Below are 25,525 nucleotides of genomic sequence, written 5' to 3'. Positions count from 1 at the left end.
TTTTATTTTTAAAATACCCATAGCAACCCACAATAGCTGGTTTCCACAGGTGTAGATGACCCATCACATTTCTGAAATTCTGACTATACAGGCTGCTAGTTGCTAGTATGCTCTAGTCCAGTGTTTTTCAACCTTTTTTGGGCAAAGGCACACTTGTTTCATGAAAAAAATCACGAGGCACACCACCATTAGAAAATGTTAAAAAAAATTAACTCTGTGCCTATATTGACTATATATAAAGTAATTCTCTTGAAAGGAATCAAATAAACAATTTTTTCCCACGGCACACCAGGCAACATCTCGCGGCACACTAGTGTGCCGCGGAACAGTGGTTGAAAAACACTGCTCTAGTCATTTCCTTCTGAGTATCTCCCTGCTCCCTCCAGGAATCAACTCTGTGTAATTAGCATTACCTTTCCAAATAACGTTGCTTTTAAAGATTTTTGGAACATGCGAGTAGCCCTGCTGGATCAGGCCAGGATCTACTCCAGCATCCTGTTCTCACAGTGGCCAAAAGGATGCCAATGGAAAGTCTGTAAGCAGGACCTGAGCACATCAGCACTCTCCCTATCTTGAAATGGGGGGAGGGGGGATCATGATTGGGAATGGACAAAGGGGCAGCATGGTCCCAATGAAAATTCAACCCACCTCAACATTTGCACCTGTGGGAAATGGGGTAGATCACATGGATTTGGATTTGGAAGAACAGCTGCTAATCCACTTCTAGTTTAAAGAAGAACAATGATTGGGTGCTACTAAATCATCCACCTCTACCGAGAGGCCTCTATAGCAGAACAAGGAAGTGCTGTTACAACAGCAGGCAATTCTGCTAAATTTAGGCCTGAAACTATGAAAATGTTATGTAAATTGAAAATTATCATCTTGGAATTATCCTACCTTTTTAGATATATTTGCCCCACTATCAATAAAGGTTAAAGTGGTCATCAAAGAACTGCAACCATGTTTCACAGAGAATAATGCACACACACACACACACACACAAAAAGCCTGCAGCAAGATTCTGAACTAATACTGTCTGGTCTTGGTGACATATAGGGTACTAAGACCCCGTGCTCTGGTCCATGGGGTCACGAAGAGTCGGACATGACTGAATGACTAACCAACAACAAGACCCCATGATGCATAGGATTGCACTCTGAGAGAGACTTTAACCCAACCCTTCTCCAAACAGCCTGCTTATACATTATGATTTGTTTGCACAAGTTATATTCTACAGTATTGTTAATTGCACATCCATGCTATCTGCTTGTGCAGAGATTATACAACTCCCCATCCTAGACCTATGATTGCTACTTCCCACTTTATAGTGCATTTTATGTCACTTTTCTTACTGCAAAAAGTCCAATTTTTTTATTTCCAAAAAGCTTTATCAGAACGGGACAATAAACAAATGCCTGAAATAAACAGAACATCAAGGAAGAATAAACCTTTACTGTAGTGGATACAATAAAGGTTTCTCCAGTCCATCACCAGGCCAACAAGGACAATTAAGTCTCAGCTTCAGCTGCTTATATGAAATCTAGGAATCCTAAAAGGAGATTTAGTCAAATTCATGAAGGATAAGGTTATTAATGGCTGCTAACCATGACGATTATATGCCACTTCCAGGATTGGAGGCAGCATCCTCGTTGGGGCATGTTGTTGACTGCTGTGGTAAGTGGGATACTGGGCTATACTCACTGACCTGGGAGTAAGCACTATTGAATTTAATGGAGATTTATAAGGCAACACTGTAGGACGCTGCCAATATCGTCATACAAATCTCCTTAGCTAAATGGGATACCATCACTATGTGCTCGAAATCAATGGATTGTTGTACTTCTCGAAAAGAGGTCATACAATGCGCCTGAAGCCGTATTTGCATATCCACGTTCTGCTTGTGACACGCACACATTATACAGTATTATAGAGCGACTCATTGAGGACACGCGAATTTCCCCAGCAGTATCTACTCTCTATTTCCTGAGGTTAAAATCCCACTCCAATCTCTTCCCCTCCCTTATCGGTTTTAATGGAAGTTTTACCCCACCCCACCCCCCGCAAAAAGAGAGAAAAGCTTCAATTTACCATTTTCAAAATGGCTAATTATGAAATGACCACACCATAAACTGGCTTGGCATGAAGCTAAGGGCACAACAGAGACCCTTCCGCCCCCTAAACAAACGAAACGCCGAACTGCGCAGGCGCCCAGAAGAGGTGGTTGGGGGCGGCGCCTGCCTCTCCGGCTCCCCCACAAAACAATGGCCGCTGAGGGTGCGCATGCGTAGTGTTGCTCGGTTTGCCCCCCCCCCCCAGTCCCTCAGCCTCTACAAAGCAATGGCTGCTTGCGCGCGTCAAGGCCTGGCGTGGTAGGCCTCCGCTTCACTTGGGCTGCGCGGCGGAGGTGCCGTTTCGTGTGGTTCCGAATCGTCAGGATGCCGCAGAAACCCGGGGAGGAGGACGAGGAGAGAGGGGCAGGAGAGGCCTTGGGGCGCCTGCGCTCGGTGAACACTCGGGAACCTTGCCAGGTCATTTTCTGTAACCGCAGCCCCCGCCTGGTCAGCCCCGTCTGGCTGGACTTCGAGGGGAAGCCGCGCTCCTATCCGAGCCTGAAGCCCGGCACTGGCCGACGGATGCACAGCTACCTGGGTGGGTATTATAACGGGGAGAAGAAGGGCGACGGGGGCAGCTAAGGAAGGCATCTCCGCCTTGCGCTCCGTAGGGACTGCGCTGCTTCGGTGCCTGAAGGGCGGGCAGATATTCAACAGGTGGAGCTTCCTGGCGCGAACCTTACAGCGAAACCTGCCCCTGCCGGGCTTCTTTTCCCTCTTCCCTCAGACGTTAGAAGGGCCTCGGCCGTGCGAGGAAGAGCCCGGAGTAGGGTTAGAAAGTGATGTGGCAGATGCAGGAATTGGGGGAGGGGGGGCACCAGAGTGGGGTGGTTTGGCCAGGTTGCCTCTGTGGAGAAGGAGGGTTGGACTGCCTCGAAGGCAGTGGTTTGGATGGCCGCTCCTGTGTACAGAGCAGCACAGTTGGGTGGATCTCTGAAGACCTCCTTTCGGCCCGAGAAAAGTTGTGGGAGCAGCTGTGAAGGGGATTCGGAAACTTCCAACTGATCCAGAATGCGGTTGCCAGATTGGGGACTGCGAACCTGCATTGGCTCCCAGTACATTTCCGAGCACAATTCAAAGTGTTGGTGTATCTGAAGAAGTGTGCATGCACACGAAAGCTCATACCAAGAACAAACTTAGTTGGTCTCTAAGGTGCTACTGGAAAGTTTTTTTAAAAAATTTTCTTTAAAACTCTGAACGGCCTCAACCCCTGGATACCTAATGGAGCGTCTCCAACCTCATGTCCATTCCAGACGCCAAGATCCAGCTCCGAGGGCTTTCTGGCGGTTCCCTAAATGCAAGAAGTGAAGTTACAGAGAACCACACAAAAGGCCTGTTCAGTAGTCACAGTCGCCCTGTGGAACCGATTCCCTAAATATGTCAGAGATAAAACAATTATATGACCTTCCTTAGACATCTGGAGGCAGACCTGTATGGGGAAGTTTTTTATGCTTGGTGTTTAGTTGTGCTTTTATATTAAGTGGGAAGCTGACCAGAGTGACTTGAACAACCCAGTCAGATTGAGTATATTATTTGTTTGTTTGTTTGATAAGAAATACTGTATTCCTGTGCAGCTGCTCATTTGTTGTTCTTTAAACCCAGTATAGCCTTTCCTGCATTCTTTTTGCAACTTTCATTTACAGACATAAGTTTCAGTGAACCGCATTCGACTCATCAGTAGTTGCATACCATTTGGAATCAGTCTGTAAACATTGCTGAGCTGTTGAGCCCAGATCCTGCTTATTGGTTTGTTTTTAAAATTTGTTTATTAAATTTCTATACTACCCTTCATTTCTGGCTTATCATGGGCATCTGGTTGGCCACTGAGAGAACAGAATGCTGGACTAGATGGGCATTTTGCCAGATTCAGCAGGGCTCTTTTTATGCTCTTATGCCCTAATTTCCTGTCCATTTTAGTTCACTGATGCCTAGGATGTCAATGTTTATTCTTGCCATCTCATTTTTTACCACATCCAGTTTACCAAGGTTCTTATCAAGGCCCTAATTTCATTTGTGATTTGTTTTCTAGAACATCTTTGGCTGTTTAGAGATGCTGGGACAGATGATAGTCTTCTTGTCAACCAAGCAGAGCTGTTTGTGGCTACCCGCAATATGAATGGGCAGCCTGTATTTGCAAATATTACACTACCAGGTAAAAATAATCCAATTATAATACTAATGTCTTTATCTCCTTACACTGTGAATAATATCGTGCAATTATAGTCAGAGTCCCATTTGACTAAATAGTAATAAAGTAAAATGTCTGATTATGTTTACTTATAGCAGTGTGACACCCTCAAAACAGTCCTTCCCACCTACCGAAGGTTCATTTAAGATGCTCCCAATTCTGTCTGGTTACAAATCATTTGATCTTAACCATAAGAAAAGCCAGTAATGGGGCATTTCAGAAATTAAAAAGTGATGTTTCTCAAGCGATGTATTCCAGTTGCTGCTATTAAAAGTTACTTGTATAATTCTGTGCCTTCATAATGCTTCATGTTTGTATAGTACAGGACTAGGCTTTCCAGATGTTATTGGAGTACAGTTACCATTAGCCCCAGCTGGCATGGCCAGTGATCAGTGAAGATGGGAGCTGTAGTCCAGTGACATATGTAGGGCCACAGTTTCCCCATCTCTGATCTATCAGATTAAGAAAAACATGAATTGTATTTCTTTTTCTTACTGATTAGCAAAACATTATGGTATTCAGGTATTCATGATCCATGCCTCAATATCTTCAGCATGACATTTAAAATCTCACTTTCCTATCTCTCTGCAGTGTACACTCTGAAGGAAAGATGTCTCCAAGTTGTCCGTGCTTTAGTAAAACCAGTGGACTACAGGAAATTAGACATTGTTCGGTCACTATATGAAGATTTAGAAGATCATCCAGATATTAGGAAGGATCTTCAGCGGCTTTCTCTGGAAACGAATGATAGGCTAAGAAATAGAGTTGAAGGGTCATCAGTGGAAAACTACTCTTACTAATAAATTGTTGGGTATAAGAGGCATTAACTGCTGTATGAACTGAAAAGACATTAACATTCCATAGTGTTTTAGGAAGCAGACATTGCTTTGGTTTAGAACTTGTAACTTCATTACTTAGAGACAAAGCCATGGGACAATGAGGCAAAGTGGTAGAATGCTGCAGCTGAAAATACTCGACGAAATCCTGTCCTGGGAAAACCTATACAAATTGTATTTTACATTAGACCAAATACAAACACATAAGACATTTTATAGAAGATTAGATTGGCAAAAGCCGTTTCATATGATTTTCCACTTATTTGAAATATCCTTTTATTATATGTGTTTAGAAAACACCCTGTGTGTGTGGTCTTTGAAATTTGAGCAACTTTAATTTAATTATCATACCAAATGATAAATTATCCTTAAACTGCAAATTGTTCTCCCCCTCCCCCCCCCCAATAATTCAGATTGAATACTGTAAATTAGAACTCTGGATTTACTTTTTCTTGTGCCAGTGGTTTCCTACAGGTCATTATTTCCCATGGTGTACCAGTATACTTCCAGTGTGCAGGAACTCCACTGTCACACATTTGCCCTATGTTTGTCTATTCAGTTATGGGAATTTTGGTGTGATGGGAGCTACTATTGTTCCCACTTCAGCTAGAGAAAGAGCCTGGCAGCTCTGTGGTGCAGGCAAAGTTTTTTCTCAGATCACAATTTCACCCTCATTCAAAGCTTGCTATCGCATTGAAGGTGAATTTTGTGAGTATGAAAAGAATATGCTTTTAGAGGTTCCAATAATTAACCCATCAGACTTATTATTTGCTACTCTTTTTTTTTTGCTCGCTTGCATTCTCTCTCTCTCTCTCTCTCTATATATATATATATTGCCTTCTTAAAAATTATCTGCATAATTTTGAGGCAACAGTTATGAAGCTGACTACTTTAGAACGTATTTTTGTTTTGAGCTACACAGATGATCAGTGGAACACTGTTTTCCTATTTTCCAATATCCTGTGTTTGCAACTATTAAAATTTTTTGGTTGTTGGGTATCAACCCAACATTTTAACCAGTTGATCTTGTACCGTTATTTCCAAATATCTTAATAGGACTACTGTGAAATGAACTTATTGAAGACATTATGGTGTACCGAATGTGTTGTAAATTGTTACCTTTTGTAAAGTCACTGGTTTGTGATGTAGGTTGTACTATTTTTTTGTATACTTTGTAAATTTCTTTCTAAAAAGTTAAAGCTTGAGGGATTTCTGTATATATGATAAATCTGTACTTTTGATGTTGCCAGACAAATATGTTCACACAACCAGAACTTTCCCTCAAGAGTTCTGCAAGAGGAGGGAAGAGACAAGGTTTACCCCCTCACAGAGCTGCAGTTCCCAGCATCCTTAACAGACCTACGGTTCCTGGGATTCTTTGGGGGATTCTGTGTGTTCTTCCAGGTCTAAAGGAAGAATCAAAAATGGCAAAATGAAGAAGAAAGTCTGTGAATGTGAATTCCATGCAAGATAGATTGCAGTAGCTAAGCTTTCAGTTTTGTACCTGAATTGTTGAACATGCTGGGGCACATTTGGAGCATTGTTAGATTTATATGGTTCTTTGTTTCTGATAAATACCTAGTGAGAACATCAGCTGCCCAGACCAGATTATTAGAATTACAATTTTGATGTTTAAACATTGCTTTTAATATGTATTCAGCTATTGCTCAGCATTCCATACAATGCCATTTCATGTATTATTATTTTTTGAACCTATGAGGCATTAAAGCGTTCCCCCCCCTTAATTGCAGCACTGTTATTTTCCCCATTATTTACTTTGTCTGGTACCTAATTATATGTAAGCAATGGTGGCAGCCATTATGTTTGCTAATAGAATATACTAGGATGCATGCCAGTTCTTTTCCTAAAGTTCATGTGTGACTCTCAGGTTCATTTCATATATTTTGTTTCATTGGTGGTAATGTGTTATTCCCTTTTCAATGTCTTATTTAGCAATGATTTTTTCCCTTTTTCTTAGAATCATAAAACTAGAGTTGGAAGGGACCATGAGCCAGTGTGGTGTAGTGGTTAAGAGTGGTGGATTCGTAATCTGGGGAACCGGGTTCGTGTCTCCGCTCCTCCACATGCAGCTGCTGGGTGACCTTGGGCTAATCACACTTCTCTGAAGTCTCTCAGCCCCACTCACCTCAGAGTGTTTGTTGTGGGGGAGGAAGGGAAAGGAGAATGTTAGCCGCTTTGAGACTCCTTTGGGTAGTGAAAAGCAGGATATCAAATACAAACTCTTCTTCTTCATCATCTAGTCCAATCCCCTACAGTATAGGAATCTTTTGCCGAACATGGGGCTTGAACCCATGACCCTGAGATTAAGAGTTTCATGGTCTGCCAACTGCCAGAAATGACCAAGAGGAAGAGCAGCTTCCTTTTCTTAACCAATGTTTCAATGTGGATTGCCTATGGAACAGATGGAGGGATATTCAGATGCATTTTTAATGCAGGAGTAATTTCCCCCTTTTTCTTTGCTGTTTTCTTTTCTTAAAACAGTGCAGGCTTGAGAGTCTTAGACTTCAGGCTGGTGTGCTTGTTATCTTAAACATTACATGGGTATCTAAAATGGAATGGCTGTAATCCTAATCCCACTTCCACATGAGTAAACTACATTGAATTCAATAGCACTTACTTCAGAGAAGGCATGATTAGGATTGTGCTGTCTTTGACTGCAATAAAGATTGATAGATGGATTGCTGTTAGTCTGGAATCGGTCTCCTTTTTAAAAAAAAAAAAATCTCAGACGAAGATCCTTGTGTATAAGCAAGAATCAGCAATATTCTTTTTACTCAAAAAGTATTCACAGCCAAGCACTCCTAACGTGATTCTTGATGTTGGAGAAGGAAAAATATGTAAGAGATTCAGTATTAAATTACATACAATATTAGAATACTGTATTCTATTTGAAATATTTTTCATAGAATACCAGTATTTTAATGGCACACAATTTAGGTTTCTGTTTTTTTGTAATCAGAAGTGTGAGTAGTGGAGGACAGTGGCCTGTCACTTGTGAAGATTAAATTGCAAATCAGGCTGACGGGTACATGGAAAGGGATGGGGTGCAAGGTTGCCATCATGCCCTTCAGCCGAGTAAACAAAATGTATTGGGACTAGTCCTGAATACACCAGAATGCATAGGTGAACAGCTTAGACTGCTTCATTCTAATACCATACCTTTTAAATTTTGTTCTTTGGTTTATATGCTTGTTTTGACTTTTGCATCTAAGGATGGGCTTCATATTGTAAACAAAGTGGCTTGCTACAATAACAGTGTATGCCTATGAATGCCTACTCAGAAGTAAACCCCATTGGGTTGAATGGGGCCTGCTCTAGTAATGTGGCTGCAGTCCTGTTTTCCAAGTACAGTACCTGCTTCTTTTCCTATTTTCTCTCACCTTTCTGGTGCCACCCATTTGCTGCTTGCTGCAAAACTGGGTGGAATGTTACTTGCATGGTTTTCCTTCTCCACAATTAAACCGACTAGTCACTACTGTTTTCTGTCCTATATTTTCCCCATTTTAGGTTTAAAAAAGAAATGAAAAGATTGCACACTTCAGGTTAGTTACTAATAATAATAATACACCCCCCGTCTGGCTGGGTTTCTCCAGCCAAGTTCAAGATTCGCCCATCCTAGCTCCCCAAGCAGGACTCCAAATCACAACCAGTCGATTGTTTCCGGGAGCTAAGTTTCTCGCCAGAATAATTCACAATCGTGCACCTCATCCCCTCTCTATTGATTTTATTTCTTAACCTTTCCTTTTTTAAAACCACACATGCACTGGACGGAGCCAGGAAAGTCGAGGCTACAGCGAGATCAGCCCGTTCCCTTGTTTTTACTGCTGCGCACCGATCGGCTGGGAAAAATCAGGTGTGATTTGGTTAATAAACAGTCCGGCGGCTGGAGCGCAAAGTGGGAACAAAGCGCGCAGGCCTCGAAGAAGGGAAGCGAGCCAGTCTCGCCCTGACGTCACTGAGAGAACTCCCCGGCGTCGGGAAATGGGGCAGGACAGGGTGGAGTCTGACAGACAAAAAAAAAGCCGCTGACAAGTTGTGAGAAGCGAGGTGTGGCTCCTTCAGACGGGGAGGAGAAGGCAGGCGAGAAGACCAGATTTGCTGGCTGGAGTCAAGGAGAAAAAAGAAACCCATTTCCTTCCTCCTTCAGGCCTTTGGGTGGACAGCTGTCGATGGCCAAAGGAGAAGAGAGGGGAATTCCCGCGGCTGTGACACAGCAGGAGAAAGACATGGCCCTGCAGCAGCCGCAATATCCCTCGACGCCGCTTTCCTTGGGCAGTTCTGCTGCGCAGTCTCCTTACATCCACAGCATGCCCGCCTGGGTGCTGGAGGATTTCTGCCAGAAGATGGACTGCCTCAACGACTACGACTGGATGCGCTTTGGTGAGCAGCGCGCCCAGGATCTCGTCGGGTGGGGGAGCAGCGCCGGGTTTGGGGGTCGCTCGCTGAGCAACTATTTTTGGCCCGTCGGATGGGACTTCAGCTCCCATCGGCGGGAGCAAGTTCAGGGATGTGGCCCAGCAAGAGCGGAGAGGGGGGTGGGAATCACAGCCGGAACCCCCGGTGGTGTAGGGAGTGCTGATTTTAAGGAGATAGATAGACAGATAGATCTATGACAAGCACAGGTGTCCCTATGTTTTAGCTGAACCCCGAATCAACTCTATCCCAGGGACCCTTCTCCTCCAAAAAGCAACAGGTTTGATAGCACCGGTAGAATTCACAAACTGCTGGATCTGATTCAAAGCTTGTGAACTCTACCGGTGCTATGAAACTTGTTGCTTCTTGGATAAAAAAGGGTCCCAGGGATAGTTGACTCAGGGTTCAGCTAAAACATAGGGATACCTGCACTTGTAATATGGAAGGTGAAAGGACAGCGCTTGCCAATAGGGGAACCTGTAGCAGCCCTTCATATTTCCCGGAAGCACTTCTGTCTGGCACTTAAGAACTCCACACATCATACAGGCCCCAGATTTATGGATTAAACTGTGCACTGTCACATTAAACTCTGTAATTGAACATTAGGATAGACATTGATTTATTTAGCTTTCCAAAGCATCAGAGCAGATTACGAGGCGACTGATAAAACAAATTTTTCAAATAAGTACATCCATTTAAAAGATAACTTGAAAGCACTGTTAAAACATCTTCTGGCAAATAATTCACCTGAAGCATTTTTAAAGCCGTAGTGCATTTATCCAACTTGTCAAGTCCTTCCATGCTCTGTTCCTGCCCTCTGTGTGCAATTCTTACTGCTCTTGCCCTGCGTCTGAACATTACTGCTAAACAGCACCTAATGGTGGACAGTGTCCTGTGTTTTAGTGCTTCCCAATCCCTGGCATCTCCAGGTAGAGCTGGGAACGGTTCTGTCTTGCCTGAAATCCTGTCAGTCAGTATATACTGACTGGTGTGACGGATAGATGGCTCTGGGCTAGATAGAGTGATGGGCTGACTTGGTGTGAAGCCACTTTTTCTGCCTGGTTGTGGAGGAAGGGATATTGGTGTGGAAAAGATGGATACAGAGACAGCTTCATAGAATTGTAGAGTTGGAAAGGACCATGAGGGTCATCTAGTCCAAACCCCTGCAATGCAGGAATCTTTTGCCCAATGTGAGGCTTAAACCCACAACCCTGAGATTAAGAGTCTCATGCTCTACTGACTGAGCCACTTTCCTCATCCCACTCTCCTAAGACTAGGAACTCAGGGTCATCCAATGGAAATTATAGGCAGTAGATTCAGGACAGATGAGAGAAAATACTACTTCTTTCTACAACACATAAGTAAATATATGGATCTTCTGTCCCAAGACTATTACATCTTTAAAATATTAGACACACTGGTGTCCAGTACAGGTAGAATAAAGTCTCTGAACACCAGCTGCTGGGGAGTAACAATGTGAGAGCTGTGACTGTAAGTACTTTTTATGTGTGATGCAGAACTAAAGAGACCCTTGACACTGTTGTGCAATATTGCGAAGGAGCACTGATGTAATCTAATGTTGCTAGTCTGCTCTGGCTAAGCTATATTATTTATCACATGCCCTGCATCCTAAGGTTCCGGGGCGGGTTACAGCAATTAAAACAGTGTTAAAAACCATTCAAAAAACTTATAATAACAGAAATAAGTTGGGTCCTAAAAATATTGTTATGTGCCACCCCAATCTCTGAGCAATGTAAGATTCCAGGGGCACCAGGCACACTTGCCAGGGTCTGTGCTTTCTTTTGGAAATGAGGCACAGCAGAGGCTGTGGTGTCTTTATGATATATGGTTTATTTGCATCTATATACAACCTGAGTCTAGATGGAGGGAGTGCAGAGCATTCACATTCCAAGAGGTTTGGGCTTCTTCCATAGCCACAGCAGCTTTAGTCTAATCTTAAACAGACACCAACCATTTCTCTGCCTTTGCCTCTCTCTCTCTCTCTCTCTCTCTCTCTCTCTCTCTCGCTTCTCTCTCTCTCTCTTTCTCTTTCTCTTTCTCTCTCTATTTCTCTCTCTCTCCCACTGCTTGCTAATTCCATTGCATAACTCTGGCTTACTAGTCTAAACCCTTTGCTAACCTAACCTCTAGTTTTTTGTAACACAGGGAGAGGCCGCACTCCCTTGATGTGCTAGATGGCTCATTACCCCCAGGCTATTATCTCAAAGGAAATTAGCTTTTACACATGTTGATTTCCTAGGATTAAATAGTTGAAAGATACAGTTTAAGCAGTTTGCCTAAATTGCATTAGAAGGATTAGAAGTGTCTAGAGATGTAAAATTTCTGGAAGTTTTGAAGCTTGGAAAAAAACCTGGGTTTTTTTTCGATTTTTTTTGGGGGGGGAGGGAAATGTTTGGAAAAATTGAAAAAATGCTACATTAGCACTTCTTTTTTCTTTTCCAGATTGAAAGTCATTCTTTTACTTTAGAAACATAAAATATAACTATGGACAATTTTAATGGGCATAAAATTATCACAACTAGCACATTAAAAATATAGTGTATCCAAACAATTATTACAAACAGAATTTATTTTTAAAATAATATTTATTTGTATTTGTAACAAATGGAGCGACAATCTCCTGAAATGTTTATGTGGAACAAAAAAACAAAACTCCACAAAACAATTTTTAAAAATCCAGAAGTAACAATTATTCATATTTCCTCTCCACAGTATTTAAAAAAAATTCTCATAAAGAGAATTGAAGAAGGAAGTGGGACTAAGTTTCAGTGAATGGGCATGAAATTTAATCAGAATCATTTTCTGAGCTGTAATTAAGTATATACTTTCAGGCCCTTTTTGTTGCTCTATATTTTCTTCCAGTGCTTTGAGGCGTAGTGAAGAGGAACATGGAGTACTTTTCCTAATGCACTGAATGATTAGTCCTTGCAAGCTACACTGCACAGAAAACCTTATATTGTTATCCCATACAAGGGGGAATCTAGCCTGGGACAACAAAACAGTGGCTGAATGTGGTTGGTTGGTTGGTTGGTTGGTTGGCTGGTTGCCTAATTGCCTACCCTGCACCCTAAGGTCACTAAGTCTGGGCTACACCAATTAAAAATCAATATTCGCATAAAAAGTACCTCTGTCTAGCTTCTGATGCAAAAACCTGCAATCCTATAACTGCTTGTCACACTGTTTATTCTGAAGCTTCAGGAGTAGTAAATCATCCAAAGATTGCAGCCTTGAGGCATTGTCATAGAAACACCTATGCTTGCTGCTGTTTATAGTGCAGGACTCTCGTGTTAATTCTTTCCATCTCTATCACCAGGTTTGGTGCCTTTTACAAAAATTTAAGGTAGTGAACTCCTGATTAGAATTAACCTAAGAATTCTTTAGCTGCCAACATTTTTGCCTGGGTTATCACATTTCTGTTCTTCCTTGGAAAGAATGAAGCTGCCTTGTGTATAGAGCAGCGCGATGTGTTTGAGATTTTCCTTTTCACTCACTGTGCAATATGAGTCAAGAGGTGGGAGTTGCTGGACTACATTCCTTGAAGGATTAATGATGCGAAAGATAAATGCTTGGTTGGCACGTGTACAAATATCTCTCAAATTTAGGGTTGCCATGTTTCAAACAGTGAAAATCTGGACAGAAAAGTTGTTGGACATATGGCAACCCTACTCTAATTACGGGGAAAAGAAGGGGGGGGGAAAGGGTGCCAAATTCATACGAAAGGGAATGTGGGTTTCTCCTTAAGCTACACTTGTGATGCCTTGGATCTTACTTCTGAACCAAATCTGCCTGGTTTTCTTTTAGCATCCTATGTGATAACTGACCAGACCGAGCTGAGGAAAATCAAGTGCATGGAGAAGGCAGGAATCAGTATAACAAGAGAGCTGATGTGGTGGTGGGGAGTGAGACTCGCAACTGTCCAGCAGTTGTTGGAACTTCTGCAGGAACTTCAGCTCTATCGGGCAGCACAAGTAATTGCAAACTGTGAGTAGCTGGACTTCTTTCTCTGCAACTACCTAGCAGTTTATAACCACTTAGTGAAAAGCATGTTCGTCAACTCCCGTTGCCATTGTCGTTCCTTAACGCTGAACTCCGTTCCAGCAGGGGCTGCTGGTTTTGCAGCCAAAATTGGGTCACTAAGCAAAAAAGGAGCATGCTTAGGTGAACCCTGAAAGCAAAGAACTAGGGGTCAGCAAACCTTTTCAGCAGGGGGCCGGTCCACTGTCCCTCAGACCTTGTGGGGGGCTGGACTATTTTTTTTGGAGGGAGGGGGGAGAACGAATTCCTATGCCCCACAAATAACCCAGAGATGCATTTTAAATAAAAGCACACATTCTACTCATGTAAAAACACCAGACAGGCCCCACAAATAACCCAGAGATGCATCTACATATATATAAAAATGTTCAAGCTGGGTGTTTGTTGGCAAAAGCCTTGCTCCGTAACCGCTTGACCAATTGCCTTCAAATTTGGACACAACGTTCCATGGCAATATGGGAGTGATCTGATGTACTTACATTGAAGAAAAACCACACCGATCAAACCTAAAAATTCGATTTTGTACAAAAAAACATAGCACCCTCCAGTGGACGTAAAACACAGCACACTATAGAACAACAGACAGGGAGGGAGGGGGAGCGGTCAGCTCAGTCAATAGGCTGCTGGTGGGGGAGTGGCCGGAACACGCTTCAACTGCCGCTGCAAAGACAACTCCTTGCCTCAGGCTGCGCCATTTGCAATTATACAACAGTAAGCAACTGAGTTTCGGGGTGACCAGGGAGAGTGCGGGGGTGGCGAACAAATCACACCACAGGAGTTTAACAGGAGAAGCTGTGGTGAGGCAGGTGAAAGCGGGGGGGGGGGGAGAGACGGAGAGGTGCCAGGTGAGAGTTCAACGGGATAAGCTGTGGGGAGGAAGGCGAAAAGGGGGAAAGACGAACAGGAGGCAGGCGGAATTTCAACTGGAGAAGCTGTGGGGAGGCAGGCAAAAACGGGCAAAGACGGAGAGGAGGCAGGCAAAAGTTCTACAGGATAAGCAGTGGGGAGGCAGGCAAAAATGGGAAATACGGAGAGGAGGCAGGTGGGAGTTCAACGGGAGAAGCTGTGGGGAGGCAGACGAAAACGGGGGCAAAGACGGAGAGGAGGCAGGCAGAAGTTCATCAGGATAAGCAGTGGGGAGGCAGGCAAAAATGGGAAATACGGAGAGGAGGCAGGTGGGAGTTCAACGGGAGAAGCTGTGGGGAGGCAGACGAAAACGGGGGCAAAGACGGAGAGGAGGCAGGCAGAAGTTCATCAGGATAAGTTGTGGGAAACAAGGCAAAAACGGGGGAGAGGGAAGACTGAAATGGGCCACATGGAAGTTCGTGGGGATAAGCTGTGGGAAACCAGGCGAGAATGGGGCAGGAGGGGCGAGGGAGAGAGCCACAGCAAGGTGTGGCTGGGCCAGCTAGTTTTAAATAAAAAGGACACATTCTACTCATGTAAAAACACGCTGATTCCTGGACCGTCCGCGGGCCAAATTTAGAAGGTGATTGGGCTGGATCTGCCCCCCCCCCCAGGCCTTAGTTTGCCTATCCATGAACTAGGGGACCACAAACAGAAAACAGGAAATGTACATATGCTTGAGGTCATGCAAAGGAAAGGGGAGGGGGAAGGAGCAGGAAGTGAGTGAAGCTGAATGTTGGAAGAATCAGGGCAGATGAAAGTCAGTACTTATTCACACAGTGTATAGTTAAACTTTTGAACTTGTTCCCCTATGGCGCAGTGATGGCCACCTATTTAGATGGCTTTAGGATTAGAAAAATTAATGGAGGAGATGGCTGTCGAAGGCTACTAGCCACGATGTTGGAGACAGTAATGCTTCTGAATACCAGTTGCCAGAAATAAAAATCCAAGCGATATTTTGTTAGGGGCTTCACTGCTTCTCTCTAATAGCAAACTCAGGGGGTTATGTGTCAACAGGTTTGGAGCTAAAACCAGATGACTGAGAAGATGTTTGTATGCTTATGTAAAGCTCATGATATGCCAAAGTATGAAACATTTTTTTTAAAAAAAAAACAACAAAATGGGGCATGCCTGTGAAGACTGAGCATGCTCAGTGGTCTGCAAAAGTTGTGGGATGTTACGTTTTAGTTGGAAAAGCAAAATGGAAGGCTTGGAAGTGGAAAATGAATTGGGCTGATTGCAGTTTGTACGGTATCCTTGAAGAGGATGTGGCTGCCCCGAATCCTGAACAGGAGCAGTTCTGTTGGGGATTGAGGATACACTGCAATGTTTTTTGCTGTATTGCGTTTTGTTTATTATTTATACCTTCCTGGCGTGGCCTTTTATAGCCCCTCTTACCTGATTGCAAAGATTTCTTTCTTTAGGCAGACCTTTGGTATGTCAGGTTGATTGCTTTTCCCTGTTGTTGGTTGGCAGTTTTAGTTACCGGGTAAGTTGGTTGCTGTTCTTTATCTGTTATATTTTTTCTGTTTGTTGATACATTTGTTTTCGTTATACTGTATTGTAATTTGTTGTTTTACTGTTGGCTTCCCTGGGCTCTTTATAGTATGGAAAAGCAGGGGTTTCTAGGTATGTCTGTATAGACACCAGGGTTGTGTTCAGATGTAACAGGAACTGTGGTTTTCCATTATGAGCATGAACCGCAGAAAGCTTCAGGCTGCCCCCCCTCCCCACTCTTTTGTACACCAGAGGAGAGAGTACACTTCAAAATGTGATTTTAAACTAACCACAGTTCCTGTGAAACTAAGCCAGAGTCAGACTATGAGCCTTCTCTGTGGAAACCTTACGTTGTGGAACTCCCCCTGCCACACACACACACAGGTGTGTGCAGCCCCTTCACAATTGCATGTTGAGGACCCCCAGGAAACCCCCATATAAAGACACAGTCCACACAAAATTTTAGTTTTGGTTTTTGGCATAATTTTGGCCACAACTTTATTGATTACAGCATGTGAGTGGTTGCTTAAGCATTGGTTAGCGACTATCTGTTCCCACTTTGAGGTAGGAAACAGAACTGACATCCGCAAGCCTGTGAAAGTCAATAAGGGAAAACATTTTGGGGAGAGAATAGAGCTGGGCGCCAGGCTCTCACCTCTCCCCAAATGCTCCCAAGGGCTCTTGCGTGGCCCTAGCCCCTTGACAGGGGTTCGGACAATAGCATGGCGAGCCCCTGGATCCCTTTAATGGAATACCCTTGCAGCAGCATCATTGGAGGGGCCGGCACAGCCAACCATACCCCCTCCACCAACCAAATTTAACCAATGCCTAACCGCAACCTTACAAGTTGTGACGATTTGCTACATAGTGGGCAAAAACCAAATGGCACCAGCCAATCAGCCAAATGGTAAAATTCCTACCAGGCCCCTGCCCCAAAGCAGGCGACCCCATGACAGGCATGGCAAGGTCAAACGCAAAAGGCCCTGAAAACAGGGAGGGTGGGCGGGAGATCCGAAAAGAGGAAGCTCAACGCTGCACGCAGGGAATAATAGCCCCTTGGCCTGTCAATCATAATTGCAACATCAAATTCTTCCCAACGACCAAGAGGTGCCCAGTGAGCTTCGTGACCATCCAAACTAACCCGCCCAGCAACAGGGGGATGTCCTGGCTGCCCCCACCGCAACACATGCTCTCCATGAAGGAGAGCCTGCTTTACAGTATCCGTATTTCAGTGAATGCTGAATACATTATTTTTTGTACATAGAAATATGGTTTACTGATATACATCCCCCCTTCACTGCTTTCACACCTGCACATTGGTTAAGAAAGGGAAGTAGCCCTTCTTTGAAAGGGGAAAGAAGAGGGCTGCATTGCCATGCTAACCACAGAAAATAATTTTCTGTGTAAAATATTTTAGACCAGCTTTTGCTTTAACTCATTTTCTGTTAACACCATTTTCATTTGGGCTCATCATAGCATTTACAAATTCCTCAGCATTGTCCTTTTTTGAATGAAAAATAATGTGAATGTGGCCATTGAGAGTGATGCAAATTGGGTACATCTGATTTAAATTTCCTGTAAACTTTTATTTATACACACACACACACACACACACACACTGTACTAGGAAGAGAATCTTGCGTTCATGTAGAAATGCCCATACAGTAGTGATAAATTTCAAAAATTAGACAGGAAACATGCTTGGATGTTTTCAGCCTTTTCTTTTAAAAAAATCTATCATCCACTGGGTTCAAAATTGTTGCAAAACATGGTTAGACAATATGGTAGTATGCCTTCAATGCTAATGTGAGACACTAGCAGCTGGAGGAAGAATGGGCGGTGGTGACTCATGACTTGCCTATTATGCTGCTGTTCTTCGTTGCAAAATCTAGAATCCCCCAATTGGTTTACTTCTAGCATGCCAGCAGAGCATTGTTTTTTGGTGGTGAAAGAAGAAGAAAAAGGGTGTTCATCAGGCTGACAGAACAATCTTATACATCATTCTAGAGAAAGGGCAGCAGTGGTAGCCCTTGGCGTTTCAAATTTCAGTGGCACCCTGTGTGATGCTGCAATCTGGCTCCCCCCTGCCTCTTACCTTCCATTGGACTTCATAGTTCCGGTGCCCAAGAAGCTCAGCACCCAGTGAGACCGAACCAGTCACACTCCCCTAGATCCACCTTTGAGGGCAGGGAGATACATTGCTATTATCCCAGTGGAATGGCTGCCCTATCCTGTACTTGCTGAGACCAAGTGCAGAAAGGAAAAACACCCAACAAGAAATTGCAGAATGGCTTAACAATGCTGAGTATGCCCTCCGCATCTCTAGGTACACCGCCAAATTCCATCAGTCAGGGACAGGGCCATCTATGACACCCACATGATGCCCACCCACAGTGGGAGCCAGTTAGCACAACAGACATGCACCCAGCACATACCCATTGAACACACACACACACACACACACACACAATACGCAATATGCTACTAGAGTATACCCCAGGACGTACTTGCTGTTTGTTGTATGTGGCAATCTAGAACATTTGTCAACACTGTTGGGATTGGATTCTGGGTTACATCCAGAATAACACTGTAGACCTGTATGCACTTCCATGGGAGTGAGTTCAGTTGGACTTAGTTGGGCTTACCTCTGGGCAGGCACAAATAGGATTTGGGTTAGTTGTACTTAGGGTTCCATTGAGCCGGTTCTGGAATCCCCCACCCTCGGCTGCCCGTTTTGGTGAGTGGGTGGGGCTCATCTACCTATCAGCCACCTAATGTCATTAGGGTGTCAGGTGACCCACACTAGCAAGCCACGCTAGGAAGGAGAATCCAAGTCCAGTCAAGTGGTGCTTGAAGTTACCACCGATCACTTGATAGGCACTGACTTCAAGCTCTCCTTTCAGCTCTGCTGTTTTCTAGGATTGGCTGAATTGTGGAGTTCCCCAAGGGGAATTCTGTAGCACAGCCTGTGCCAGGTGGCAGCAAGCCTCCCTTGGCAATGCACAGTCCGGAACTCATTGGATGCTGGGTGTGGTACAAGTATTGTGGTTTGATGAAAATGGCTTAGTGGGGCATACTGGGTTTTCCACTCCCAGTCTTGATCCACTGTTTTTGCAGAATTCACCTAGGAGTACAAAATAAGAAGCTGCATTAACAGTAGTTCCTACTAACTATGAGGTGCCAGGGTGCAAATGAGACTGCATATTTAAATACTGTTTAAATACTATTTTTAGTTTTAAACTGACGTTTTTAAAAAATGGAAACTTGTTATTGCCCAGGCCTTAAACAGGCCAACCAGTATGACCATTGCAGTGATTTGATAGCCCATGCTGAAAATTTAATTGTTCATTACTTTTCCAAATCAAATTGCTCTCTGTGCACACTCATCTCTGATGCACGGAAAAAGATTTCTATTACCTGTTGTAATTCATGCTGATTCATTCCTAGAAAATGTGAACAGTGTTTCTGAGTAATCCTAGCATATAATGCATGCCAGTTTACCTTTTCGAGAAAAATAACCTGTTTTTCCTGCTTTTTACATGCATCTATACTTCTAAACATTTTTGGCATATAGTGGAGAGGATCTATTCAACCAGGTTTCATATTCCTTTAGCAGCATGGGATTTCTTTCTTCTCCAGATTTTTAAAAGTTCACTACAAGGAATGCAGCACTTCATTAAAGATGTCAATAGCTGCACCAATGTTGTTATGTTTGCTTGGGGCATACAAAGAAGGCCTTAGCAGAGGGACTAGCTGGCCTTTGCAAAAATATCGGAGACACCAGCCAAAGAATTATATTTGCTGTTCCTCTTTGCTTTCCTCAAGGGAAATTTATTTGGATCCAGCTGAAAGGATTGAATCAACTCAGTTCAGCTGAGTCCGTGTGCTCCTGATGTGTACCTTAATTAGGAAAATGTTGAAAGCAAATACATGGTTGTACTGATCCTCATTATCTTTTATGATTGCAAGTGCCTCATATTTTGTAGGAACGAATTAAGTATGTAACCAGAGGTACCACTGTACTGTACTGTTATATGCCACCCTGAATCTCCACAGCAGTCTGGGATTCCAGGGAGTTTCAGGCGCTCTTTACCCACCAATGTCTGAGTTTCCTTTTGGACACTGAGGCACAGCAGAGACTTACACATATTTACAACCTGAGCCTACAATGGAGGGGTTCAAAGCATTGCACTCCAAGCAAGTTGGGTTTCTCCCATAGCTGCAACCTTGGATTCAAACTGTCAACCTACATTGTGCTCTGACTCTCGTTCTCCAGCCTGCCACCACTTGCAAACTGCAACTCTTTCCCCCCCTTCAGTTTACATCATCCCCAACTGCAATCCTGAAACTCCCTCCTAGAAACTGGCATTGCGTTCTGCTTCACCTGTTTGCTGACTGTCACATAGTCTTAGCTTTGCTAATGCGTTTCTTATTGGCTCATCACTCTTCTCTTTGTCCTCTGTTAATGGCCAGTAAGCCAGCCTGGTTTATATTTGAACGTTTGCTGGGTTCAGGGGTTAAAAGGTCTGTCGCCCACATACTCATAACAATACCTTCTTCCTCCTGTTAGCAGTTCGGTTGGAATAGCTTTATGCCTAGGCCAACCAGTGTGGTACTGATGGGAAGAAGGGCTGGATGTGTGAGCTATTGACTACTTGGAGGGGGGGCGCATTGCATAAACATTGTACAAGCAATACCTGTGTACACCTTTATATCAGCCTTCTCCAACCTGGTGTCCTCCAGATGTGCCAGACAGCATGACTAGTGGTCAAAGGATTATGGGAGTTATAGTCCAAAACATTTGGAGGGAACCAGGTTGTACAAGGCTATATGTGTGTGTAAGAATAAATAATTATGCCCTTCCTCCTATTAGCGATAATAAAATTACCGGTGTAGACCCTCAACATCAAAACTACCTCAGCACCTATGTTAATTTGATCAAATACACATACATCAGCAAACTTCTTACCTCAGGCCCTGACCACCACTGGAATGTGGCCCCTGCCATGTTGCCCAGAAAGGAAAGCGGCTCTCAGGTTGGGAAAAGTTTCCTACCTCTGATGTATAGGATTGCACTTAGTCATCCAAAGCAAACATTAACTAACTGGTACAGGTGAAAGATTTCAAGGTGCGTTGGATCATTGTCATATCATAGATAATTATGTTTGACTCTTTTTATTGCTTCGTTGCCTTGAGGATAGTGTCAGAAATCTCTACTGGAATGAAGTGAATTTAATATATGGTGATCTTCCCTCTCTCATTCTCTCTCTTTCTCTCTCCCTCTCACCTGACATGCAGTGTTCTTGACTTTTGTAGCGGTAGCGGGCCGACATTCTGTCGTTAACTCACGCTTTGGGTCTGTGCGCTTCCTCCTGTGCATATGTTTCATAGTTCTTAACAGAGCAACACAGCTTAGTCCCTGATAATAAGGCTTCCGGAGTCTGTAGTCTTTGTTCTACAAACTACTTTATTACAACCTATATACAGATCAGCCTGGAGCACACTCTTCTTGCATGGTGCTCACAGAAACCGAAACCGAAAGTGTGATACAGACAATAGCATCAGTTCAACAGGTGTACATATCCAGTTGTGGGACGTCATACCCTTTCCAGGTTTAACCCTGTGTTAACCTGATACTACAACAAGTATTTTTTTAAGTTGTTGATTTTATGATGTAATTCTGGAATTTCCAAAGTATGCTCAGAAGGGCAAGTGACTAGTTTTCCTCCGGCGTGGTCTTTGGTTACTGCGGGTAGGGAAGGAGGAACGAATGAATCTTCAAGCTGTTTCTTCCCTCAAAAATATATTGATGTAAATTACTTCTTTGCTTTTCTAAGAAACTTGCATTAAAAATAACACCCAGACAAATTGTAGAAACAATAACCTACAATATAAAGATAATTTAAAAGTTGGCAAAGAACAATAAAAGCATTAGACACAGCCATAAAACACCTTGAGATGGTTTGTTGTGTAGTAAATGTGCTGCTGCTATTCATTGCAGGGAATCCAAATGTCTTTCCCAAAATAGCAGTTGTGCTTAAAGAGGATCTGCATTTAAATTACAGCAGCCCAGAGCCGTCTCATCCATTGGGGCTGGTGGCGCGGCGCACCAGGGCGCAATGGCCTGGAGGGCGCCTCCGCCCTCCAGCCCCGCTGGCAGCGCCTGCCGGCAGCGCCCTCTAACTCCCGGCAAGGGAGCTGGCCGGTCACGCCATGCCCTCTGGCCGCCCAGCAGAGCACAGGAGCACAGCTCTGCGCGCCCTTCCAGCGCTTCCGGGACGCCCTCGCCTCCCATCCCGGAAGCGCTGGAAGGGCGCGCAGAGCCCCGCGCCGCTCCAGCGCCACGCCCCTCATCCCCCGCTCGCCCACCCCCCTCCCAAGGGGCGGCAAGCGCGGGAGGGAGGCGGCGGAGAGGCGGCATGGCGGGGGCGCCGGAGGGATAGCCGCGCCAGGGCGGCAGATCCCCTTAAGACGGCTCTGCAGCAGCCAATAGGAAGCATAAATGAAAAGACAGTTATAAGGAAGTATACACTGGGAAATTATTAAAGTTATTTAAGGCAGGTGTGAGAATACCACTGAAGTAGGCCTACCAAATTTAACATCTCCAACAAGTGGCTCTCTTCCCACCCTCCCCACCTTGACCCAGTTTTTCAACATTTAGACTCAGTCTAATTAAACACCATTGATATTAAATAGTGGGTGGACATAGCAGACGACACAGTGATTTTCAAGCAGCTCTCTTTATTCTCAGGCTGGAACAGAACTGGACTGAAGGGCTGAGCCAGCCTGCTTATATAGTATTCAGTAACATGCAACAGTAACGACTCTCTCTCTAGCTACCCAATCCGTGAGCGGCAATCTCAATCCTTCATTTGCATGTGTGGACCTGAGTGAGAACTGCAGCCACGGTAGGCAGTGAAACGATATACACAACATCCCTAGTGGCCTAGGGTGAGAACTTCAATACATAACAATTGATTTCACTGAGAGAGATTTGAGCTCATGCTGAACTTAATCCCCCTCCCCCCAAGTCAACAGGATTTAAAAGTGCTTAATCATTTTTGTGGAATGGTACTTTCCTTTGCTTTAGGAAACCAAGACCTTGAACACTTCAGCTGCCCACAGAATTTGTTTTAGGATGTTTCAATGAATACCAGAATAGAGGCCGGCATTCAGGTTTTGAAGCTAGTGGGTGGCTGGGGAATAATCCTCAAAATTGGAATATCTCCTATGAGTCAGTGGCCATAGCAGTGTACTGTAGTGACTCAAACACCTGCAAGCCAAAATGTGTCCCTCTGTTCCTCAGAGGAAGAGCGGGCTACATATGTAATTAATAAATGGTGGCCATGGCCGTCTTCCGCATTTGAAAGATTCCACCCTGTGGCTATGGCACAAGTGAGTTTCCTCCGCATCTCTTTGAGCGGAGAACCCCACCTGAGGGTATGTTCACATTACCACTTTAAAGCTCAAGTTGTGTGTGTTCCCCTGCTGCTGCCCCATGTGTAGGAACCACTTAGCAGGCTTCCCCAACCTCGGCCCTCCAGATGTTTTTGGCCTACAGTTCCCATGATCCTTAATTAGCAGGACCAGTGGTCAGGGATGATGGGAATTGTAGTCTCAAAACATCTGGAGGGCCGAGTTTGAGGAAGCCTGACTTGAGGTCTCCAAGCTGGTTTGAGAAAAAACACACCAGACAGTAGTATTTTATAAAATAAAAAGGAAGTACAGGATGCATATGCATTTTGGATGACATTTGACCACGGATTAGAAACAGCCCTGGAAATGTGCAAGTGCACAGGAACTGAAAACGCAAACACAGCCTGAGTCATGTTTCCATTTCTCTACGTAAGTCTGATCCATATCCTGCTACTTTAACTCTGTGTAGTATATTCACTCCGTGTGTGTTTTGATGCTGCTTTCACAGGGAAGTCACCTTTGTTGCCCACTGATTCTTCAAGGACTCCTTTAGAGACCCCTCAAAAGGAAAATGCATCACTGCATCCAACTGGGAACGAAAATAAAGTCACAGCAGGTGAGACAGAAATGCCAGCACTGCCAAATTCAGGTACAATACAGGCAGGGATGAAAACAAAACAAAAAAATGTTTTCAAACTTTGGTGAACTTGTACAGGGAAGTGGTTTTCAACTGGTGTTAACCACATGTGTGCAATGACTTAATTCCCAAATGTGTCATGCCTTAAAGTTTCAAGAAAGTTCTGAGTATTCTTGGCAGCTGCCTGTTTACTTAACCTTTGATTCTGTTGAAGAAGAAGAAGAGTTTGGATTTGATATCCCGCTTTTCACTACCCGAAGGAGTCTCAAAGCGGCTAACATTCTCCTTTCCCTTCCTCCCCTACAACAAACACTCTGTGAGGTGAGTGGGGCTGAGAGACTTCAGAGAAGTGTGACTAGCCCAAGGTCACCCAGCATCTGCATGTGGAGGAGTGTAGACACAAACCCGGTTCCCCAGATTACGAGTCTACCGCTCTTAACCACTACACCACACTGGCTCTCCAGTGGAAGAAGTGAGAAAGTTGTCTGTGCTGCAATAATTCTACTGAGCCTGGTCATTTAATAGTTGTGTAAAAGAGAATTTCAGCAGATGCAGCAGAGCTGAGAAAGGCTCAAAAGTTCTTTTTTTCTATGTGACTGTTGAAGGCACAAGATCCCCGAATATAGTAGCACCTAACCTCTCCCTCTATCAAAGGAGGGTCATTGCATCTTACACATACATAGTACCTGAATTTAAATGGCAAAATAATTGTATGGTTCATCAAATAAATGACACGTGCATATTTAAATTTCCTGAAATAAATATTTGGGTGCTCATTGGAAGAATAATAGGCCCTTACCTTTTTGTGAGTTACGGAGAGACTTGGCCATTTAAACCAGCGGTGGGGAGCAGGTGGCTCTCCATATGTTATTGGACTCCATCTCTCATCAGCAGCATCAATGGTTTGGGCTGACAGGAGTTGTAGTCCGACAACATGTAGAGCATCACAGGTTTTCCCATCCCTGTGTTTAATTTACTTTTGACTAGACAATGTTCGTAATCGACTATATCTTTTTGTAAACCGTTTTGTGGTATATAAATTTTATGAAATAATAGTAATACAGTCGTACTTTGGAAGTCGAACAGCTTAGTTCCCGAATGTTTTGACTCCCAAACGTCGCAAACTCGGAAGTGACTGTTCCGGTTTGCAAACTATTTTTGGAAGCCAAACTTCCAATGGGGCTTCTGCAGCTTCCAACTGGCTGCAGGAAGCTCCTGCAGCCAATCAGAAGCTGTACTTTGGTTTTCGAACATTTTGAAAGTCAAACGGACTTCTGGAATGGATTCCTTTCGACTTCCAAGGTACGACTGTAGTGATATTTGCCATCTTAACCTGAACACATATTTTTTTTAATAAAGTAAAAATAAACTCTACAGCTAAGCAACCACGAAGTGGTTTGTAATACTGTACTTAAAATTAGTGCCTTAAGGTTTCCCCCCTAAC

General features: G+C 43.9%; 2 protein-coding genes across 5 annotated transcripts in view; both read left to right on the top strand.

The window, feature by feature from the left end:
- The first annotated feature begins 2,312 nt into the window (after positions 1-2,312).
- On the top strand, positions 2,313-5,122 carry VHL (von Hippel-Lindau tumor suppressor). The gene is made up of 3 exons (XM_033141146.1): positions 2,313-2,649; positions 4,141-4,263; positions 4,891-5,122. Exons 1-3 carry the CDS (start codon positions 2,436-2,438, stop codon positions 5,097-5,099), a joined length of 546 nt encoding a protein of 181 aa, XP_032997037.1. The 5' UTR covers positions 2,313-2,435; the 3' UTR covers positions 5,100-5,122.
- A 4,065-nt stretch (positions 5,123-9,187) lies between these two features.
- The window catches only part of IRAK2 (interleukin 1 receptor associated kinase 2), a 32,228-nt gene continuing 15,890 nt past the window's right edge, over positions 9,188-25,525 (top strand). For all 4 annotated transcript variants that reach the window (XM_033141143.1, XM_033141142.1, XM_033141145.1 and 1 more), the window contains exons 1-3: positions 9,188-9,536; positions 13,392-13,571; positions 23,953-24,060. In XM_033141143.1, the coding sequence (XP_032997034.1) occupies positions 9,326-9,536; positions 13,392-13,571; positions 23,953-24,060 (499 nt within the window). In that variant the 5' untranslated portion in view covers positions 9,188-9,325. The remainder of the gene's footprint in view (positions 9,537-13,391; positions 13,572-23,952; positions 24,061-25,525) is intronic.

The sequence above is a fragment of the Lacerta agilis genome, chromosome 2 (assembly GCF_009819535.1).
Source record: "Lacerta agilis isolate rLacAgi1 chromosome 2, rLacAgi1.pri, whole genome shotgun sequence".
In the NCBI taxonomy this organism is placed as follows: Eukaryota; Metazoa; Chordata; class Lepidosauria; order Squamata; family Lacertidae; genus Lacerta; species Lacerta agilis.
This window is presented reverse-complemented; position numbering and strand designations above follow the sequence as displayed.